The 7,615-nt window shown below is 42.2% G+C and overlaps 1 protein-coding gene across 2 annotated transcripts in view; it reads right to left on the reverse strand.

The window, feature by feature from the left end:
* The window catches only part of MCCC2 (methylcrotonoyl-CoA carboxylase 2), an 86,580-nt gene extending 85,692 nt beyond the window's left edge, over positions 1-888 (reverse strand). Inside the window, exon 1 of one of the 2 annotated variants that reach the window (XM_036764325.1) lies at positions 671-888. In XM_036764325.1, coding sequence (XP_036620220.1) covers positions 671-805 — 135 coding nt within the window. In that variant the 5' untranslated portion in view covers positions 806-888. The remainder of the gene's footprint in view (positions 1-670) is intronic. The other variant, XM_036764318.1, reaches the window with a different exon arrangement.
* Between the last annotated feature and the right edge of the window lie 6,727 nt (positions 889-7,615).

Here is a 7,615-nt window from a genome sequence, read left to right on the forward strand (position 1 = left end):
CAGAGAGGGGAGAGAAGGGGGAGGGGGAGAAAATTTAAAACTCAAAAGCTTGTGGAACTGAATGTTATAAACTAAAAATTATTTTTTTTTAAAAAAAGAGAGAAAGAGGGGGGGAAAGAGAAAGAGACAAAGATACAGAGCTAGAGATTTAGAGAAAAAGAGAGATAGGCGAGAGTCATAAAAACAGAGAGATAAAGGAGAGAAAGGGAGAGAGAGAGGGGCAGACAGAGGGACCTCTAAGGGCCCTAGTACCTGTAACATTCACTGTTCTGCCGAGAAATCTAGTACGTTACGTCACAGATTAGGAAGAGGGGAAGCGAATGGCAGAGAAGCCAAGTGATTTATCTGTGCATTGCCACCCTGGCATGTATAAAGTAGCAGACCTGAGATCCCTTCCCTAGAAGTTGAGAAGTGTGGAGTTGGCTTTTTATTGTTTGTTCGTTCTTTTGGGGTTCACTCGGAGTAAATCTGAAATCGACCCACAGGGACCTGCAGATGTGCGCGCCTGCACCGAGGCTGGGCTCCCACACGGTGAAGCCGACCGGGAGATCCCGGAGGCCCTGGCCACTTCTGCTTCACAGCGGGCTCCCCAGCAAGCCCGAGGCGGGACAGAAGGAGCTCTGGGGCGCAGCGACATGGCCCGGGCCGGCCCTCGCCCCGCCCGGCCTACCTGGTAGAGCGCGGAGCCCGTGTCGACTTGGGAGGCCAGCGCGGCCACCGCATCCCCATGGTAGGAGCGCAGCCTCGGGGCCGCGGCACGGCCTGGGAGCAGCGCCCGGACTCCTGACCTCAAGGCGGACAGCATCGCTGGGAGACAGCGGGTAGAGCGAAACTGGGCCAGAGCCACCGCGTGCGCAGCACCGCCCCCCTCCGAGCACAACGTGAACAGACGTGGCCGCGGGCGCAGTCACCGATTGGTCAGCACGGCCCCGCCCTCCCTTCCCTGGAGCCAATAGAGACTGACTGAGTTTACCTCGCCCCTCTAGGGTCTGCTAGTCCAAAACGCTGCTGCCTCTCCGAGGCTCACGTGCGGGCTGCAGTCTCAAGGTGCATTCAGCTTTCTGGCCTTAGTGCGACCTTGCTTAGTTTTCTAAAAGAAGTGTGACTTTGCTCTAGCCTTGATAAAACTTTTGCGCGTCCTGAGGGCTTTGACTTTGGCAGGTAGGCATTAAATTGGCAGCAAAATTACAGATTCTGAGAGATCCTTCCCCCAAAAAAGGAAGAGGGGTTACTAGGTAATAAAAAGCATGTGCGGAGAAAGTGGAGTAATTCGCAGTGTCTGTCTTTGGAAAGTGGAATGTACAGAGCATTTTGCTAGATCTAGGGAAGATCTAAAGAGTGCCCCCCTCCCCACCAAAAAAGGGGGGGGGAGGCGGGGAGAGGGTTAGTTACTAAGAAACAAAATGTATGCAGTATCTGTCCCTGGAAGGTGGAGTGTATAGAACACTTGGCTAGATCTGGAGCAGATCTAAAGAATGAGACCCTACCGTCCTGCCAAAAAGATGGAATGAAACAAATGTCCAGTATAAGACAACTTGAAAGGTCAGCAGAAAAGGTCTGTTGCACCGGGGTGGGAGAGAAGAGCAGTCCAGTGTAAGCTGCACAGCTCAGACCCAGCCCCAGCAAATCCAGAGCAGGTCTTGGGGTGACTGAATCAGGGGCAGCAGTGGCATTGGCTGCTTCCAGAGCTCTCAGCCCACAGACAGTAAGGGGGTCGAACAGCTGGTCAGAAGAATACAGGAGTCTTCTTGCTAGCACTGAGGTGGGACTCTGTTGCTTTGTCCATATTCAGATCCAGGTCACAGTCCTGGGTAGCAGTCCCAGGGCAAGGAGGAGCACTAGCACACCAGAACTTGTGGCCACAGGGGAGCTGGGACCTTCGTCACAGTTCCAGGGCAGAGAAGAGTGCTTGTGATCACTCATAGACCAGAACACAGAACAGGGGTGTATTAACACCTCTCCTTAGATCAAACCACCTTGGAAGAACTGAAAACTTAAAAGTCCCCAGAAGTATCTCTGCAAGGAGATGCACAAAACACCTGAAGCTTGGAACAGTGCACCTTCCACCCTGGAAGCAGAGCCCTACTTTAACAAAGAGTTAAAAGTCAAGTAATAGGCTAGGAAAATGAGCAAACAACAGGGGGGGGAAAGCTCTAACTACAGAAAGTTACTATGATGATGAAGAAGATCAAAACATACACTCAGAAGAATACAATAAAGTCAAAGCTCCTGCATCCAAGGAGGCCCAAAGCCTCCAAGAAAAATATGAATTGGTCTCAGACCATGGAAGAGCTCAAAAAGGATTTTGAAAATCAAGTAAGGGAGGCAGAGGAAAAACTGGGAAGAGAAATGAGTGATGCAAGAAAATCCTGAAAAACAAGTCAGCAGCTTGATAAAGGAAACAAAAAAATACTCAAGAAAATAACACCTTAAAAAACAGATTAGGCAAATGGAAAAGAAGGTCCAAAAGCTCCCTGAAGAAAATAATTCCTTAAAAATTGGAATGGAGCAAATGGAAGGTAATGACTTTATGAGAAATCAAGAAACAATAAAACACAACCAAAAGAATGAAAAATAGAAGAAAATGTGAAATATATCATTGGAAAAACAACTGACCTGGAAAATAGATCCAGGAGAAATAATTTTTAAATTATTGGACTACCTGAAAGCCATGATCAAAAAAAGAGCCTAGACATCATCTTTAAAGAAGTTATCAAGGAAAACTGCCCTGGTATTGTAGAACCAGAAGGCAAAATAGAAATTGAAAGAATCCACTGATCACGTCCTGAAAGAGATCCCAAAATGAAAACTGTCAGGAATATGATAGCCAAATTCTAGAGTCCCCAGGTCAAGAAGAAAATATTGCAAGCAGCAGAAAGAAACAATTTAAGTATCATGGAGCTACAGTCAGGATAACACAAGTTTAGAAGCTTCTACATTAAAGGATCAGAGGGCTCGAAATATGATATTCCAGAGGGCAAAGGAGCTAGAATTACAACCAAGAATCACCTACCCAGCAAAACTGAGTATTTAATACTCCAGGGAAAAATATGGATTTTCAATAAAATAGAGGACTTTCAAGCATTCTTGATGAAAATACCAGAGCTTAATTAGAAAATTTGACTTTCAAATACAAGACTCAAGAAGAGCATAAAAAAGTAAACAAAAAAGGGAAATCGTTAAGGGACTTAATAAGGTTAAACTGTTTACATTCCTACATGAGAAGGTAATATTTGTAACTCATAATACCTTTCTCATTATTAGGATATTCAGAAGGAATATATATAGATAGAGGGCACAGGTGTGAGTTTACTATGAAGTGATAATATCTAAAAAATAAAATTAAGGAGTGAAAGAGGAATGTACTGAGAGAAAAGAGGTGATGTTCACTGAAGTGAGATTGGATTCCTGGGAGGCCTTCTCCCCTGGACTTGGATAGTGCATTAGATAGTTCAAATGTGTAGCAGGGAGTTGGATTTGAACACTTCCTAGCACGTTGTTAAAAGGCATGCATGACCAGGGCCTCTTTGTTGATCCCCTAGTTCCCATAATGAAAGAAGACTACATCAAAGACAATTAGTTCCTGAGCCAGGAAAAAGATCTCTTCAATAACCTACATAAGGAAGTAAAGAGAAATCCTCTTCTCTTTTTTGAGCTGGCCTCTTTGTTGGGACATAGCCAATATTTGTTTTCTCTCAGACTTCCTTTCAGGTGAATGATATGTGAAGAGGAGAAATTTCTCCCCCCGCCCCCGCCTATCCTGAGGAGCAGCAATGGTGGCTATACACAAATGACAGTGAAAATAAGTTCTTGTCTAGGTGAGCCTGAGACTTCAAATCCCTGTCTACCTTTACTGCTTTATATTTCTTTTCCTGAGCACAGGTGACAACATAGTAATCTTAAGATGTATGTTTCTGGCCTTGGTAGATACCTTGTGACATTAAGAGTTCTAAAATTACTGTTTCCTTCTTGGAGGAGATGACTGCTACCAGAAACATGAGCCATACATGCCATGTTGGCTAGAAGATATAAACCTTGAGTTGCTGCTCAGATAGTAAGAACTGATCTAAGATAAATATGCAATATCTCCTATGAAAGAAGATGCTATCCAGGGGCAGCTAGTTGGCGCAGTGAGGAGATCACCAGCCCTGGAGTCAGGAGGACCTAGTTCAAATCCGTCCTCAGACACTTGACACATGTACTAGCTGTGTGACCTTGGGCAAGTCACTTAACCCCAATTGCCCTACCAAAAAAACAAAAAAAATTTTAAAAAAAGAGAAGATGCTATTTACATCCATAGAAAGAACTGATAAATAGAATTATTCATAGAATGATTTTATACACACACATATGTATGTATGTATGTATACACATTTTGTCTAATGGTAGCCATCTCTAGGGCAGGAGTAGAGGGAAAAAAAAGAAAAAAGAAATTTACATGATAACTTTATTATATATTTAAAAGGAATAGCAAGTTGTACATAAAAAATTTGCAGTTTCAGGTACAATTATCTTTTTTATTATACTATGTTATGGAAATGTTTGTTTTATTCTCCAATTATGAATTAAATAAAAATTTTAAAAATATACCTAATCAGTATTCCCATAAGTTTCCTGGAAGTCTTTACTTGTGTGGAGGGGGGGATGGAGAGTGGTAGAGGATACCTGATATTTACTGTGTTACATGATGAGCCACTTTTCTAAAAGAAACCCTGTTAATTCCTTTTAGACAGACCCTAAACATGAGGCAAAACTAAACTTAGTTTAAGAGATTTTATCTCAGAGTAGAGACATATTGAGCTATGGAGTTTGAGAAAAGCCTGATCCCTTCTTTTTGGAGTCAGGATCCCCCAGGATTGAACCTGGTCCATGTGAATCCTGAACCAAGGCCTCTTTGTGGAAAGACTGAGAAACTTTTTTTTTAAAAAATAGGAAGAGTGAGGAAACTGCTCAGAAAGAAGCTGTAGGAAAGAAAAGAAAGAAGTAGGAGATGAAGAAGAGAAATGGACAAGCAACTGGGTTCAATGCCCTGAGGTGTCATGAGATGGAGAGGCAAGCTGTAGGCTATAGTCAAAGTGGAAAGGCAGAAGTAAGGGAAGAAGGTGGGATGGGGCTAATGTGGCATCCCCAAACCCGGGAGTAACTGGAAGAATCCTGATGACTTAAGAGCCAAGCTGAGAGGAGGCAGCAGATTCTGGCCTGCCCCTGTAAGTTAACATACCTTCATACTAGCTGCTGAAAGGACACAGAGAAACTAATTGACTTGTTCCTGACTCCTTTGTAAATTTGTCCCTGTGACATTTCTATTAATAGATTCCCCATCTGGGAAGGTGTGGGATATGGCACCCATTTGTGTATGAGGACAGAGGATGACTCTACTGAGTACTTTCACTCCTCTGACATCTTAAGTGCTTTCTGCAATTGGACTTTCATGGTATACTAAAAGAGAATGTTGTACTGAATGTGGGCTCAGGATGTGATTTTAATACAAATGTATGTTATGCACAGTATATGGTAACATAACTCTTCATTTAACCAAAATAGATGATTAATCAGAACATAAAGGAGAAGGGAAAAGCATTTATATAGCACCTGCTCAGTGCCAGGCACTGTGCTAAGTGCTGACCACATTTGATGCTCACAACAACCCTGTGAAGTAGGTGCTTTTATCATTCAGGAAACTGAGGCAAAGTTTAAGTGACTAGGCTAGGATCACATAGTTAATAAATGTCTGAGGCTGAATTTGAACTCACGTCTCCAATGAGGATTAGGTTTCCTTTTCTCATACTCTTCAGCTCACAAAACCCACAGCCAAGCACTCAGGGACACATTTATTTACAGCAGAAATTACTAGAGTTTCCCAAAAAGTGGGAGGGATCTGGTGGTGTTGTTTTTTAATTACTCAGCGTACAATATTAGGTATGAGGCAGGTAATCTATTCCTGCACACAAAAAATATGCTAAACATGAGACCCATGATACACATTAACAAAACAATTTAACATAGTATTCAGTAAATTAACTTGTAACTGTTATAATGTGCTAGGAGGTTGAGATTTAAATCTCATCAAAACATGAAGCAGTTGTCAGGACAGCTAATTAGGTGTTCTGTATATCACTTTAGCACTGCACTATTCAAACAACTCCTGGTGGAATGGCTGGCGCAATGGCCAGGCTTGGATCATTCCTCTTATGGATGGCCATCCTCTCTAAGGGCACTGGAATCTCCATTTGTCTCCTGCTGCCACTCAGCTCCAGCTAGATGGGACTCAGCACTAAGTACTCTTGAACTTACAAGGTTGCCTTCAGTCTTGGACTCATCCATATCAGAATAGATGTTCATTCATCTGAGATCAATCACAAAAGCAGAAAAGGCAGACAAGGGTCTAGGACAGGGCTGTCCAACCTTAGGTTTTTATTGAAACAATAGACAATCTATTTTGATTTGCCATTTTAGTGAGAGCTCTGTGGTAGCTCAGCTTCATTTACTAAAGCATTTATGTACATTTCTATGCTTGTAGTTGGACCGCATTTTGGATAGCCCTGGTCTAGGAGGTGTAAATTAATCTAATCCACTTTCCCTGCAGTAGCTGCCATATGGGTGAGGTTACTATGATGCTGGGGTAGAGAGGACCAGTCCTTCTCTACCTTTCACTGGAAATCTTAAAAATGCATGATTCCCCCTGGAGTATTGAATGAAGCAAAAGAGCAGTGGCTAAGAGCTGTCTCTTTTAACTGATCCCTCACCCCCTACACATACACTCCACGTCTGTCAAGGGCAGGGAAGGACTAAAGGACCACTTGGGATTTGCCACATCATATTAAAATTCTAAATGCTTTTAGCATTGGGTCACTGCATGGTCAAAAGCAGATCCCAAAGCTCCTTTGTTGTCAGTCAGAGCCAGGAAGCATGCTCTATGGGTTGGCATATTTGACATAAGAAAGGACTTTAAAAAACAAACAAAAACAGAGCTGATCCTAAATGTAATGTGCCATATTATAACGTAAAGCATTTTCCATCACTGAAATTATTCAAGCAAATGTTGGATAACCATAAATGCTGAAGATGAGATTCCAAATAGTATTAGGTTAGACTAGACATTATCTGAGAAATTATCTCAGAAATTTTACGAAATTATAAATCTAAATGGTCTATATTTTAAGACCTATATTTTCTAAAAGCTTGCAAACAGTAAGTGTTCAATAAATGTTAATTGATGAAAATGAAATAGAAATTCAAACATGGCTTCCCCCAAGAATGTCCAAGAAAAAAGTTCCTACCTATAACAAAATTTTGAAAATTGCACTCTTTGTGGTAGCAAGAAAAAAAAAAGGAGGGAGGGTACTATTTCTGAGTGTTTTACTCTTTTCATCAGTGTCTTTTATAGAGTACAGCTTAAAATGCAATGCCAAGAGAGGTTCATAAAATCGTGGATTTAGAGCTTAAAAGGAACTTAGAATAATCCAACCCCTTCATCGTGCAGATGAGGAAACTAAGGAAACTTTGTCTTTGTTTCTGAATCTCTCTGTCTCTGTCTCACTGCCTCTGTCTTTGTCTCTCTGTCTCTGTCTGTGTCTCTTGGTCTGTTTCTGTTTCTGTCTCTGTCTCTCTATCT

The sequence above is a fragment of the Trichosurus vulpecula genome, chromosome 1 (assembly GCF_011100635.1).
Source record: "Trichosurus vulpecula isolate mTriVul1 chromosome 1, mTriVul1.pri, whole genome shotgun sequence".
Lineage (NCBI taxonomy): Eukaryota > Metazoa > Chordata > Mammalia > Diprotodontia > Phalangeridae > Trichosurus > Trichosurus vulpecula.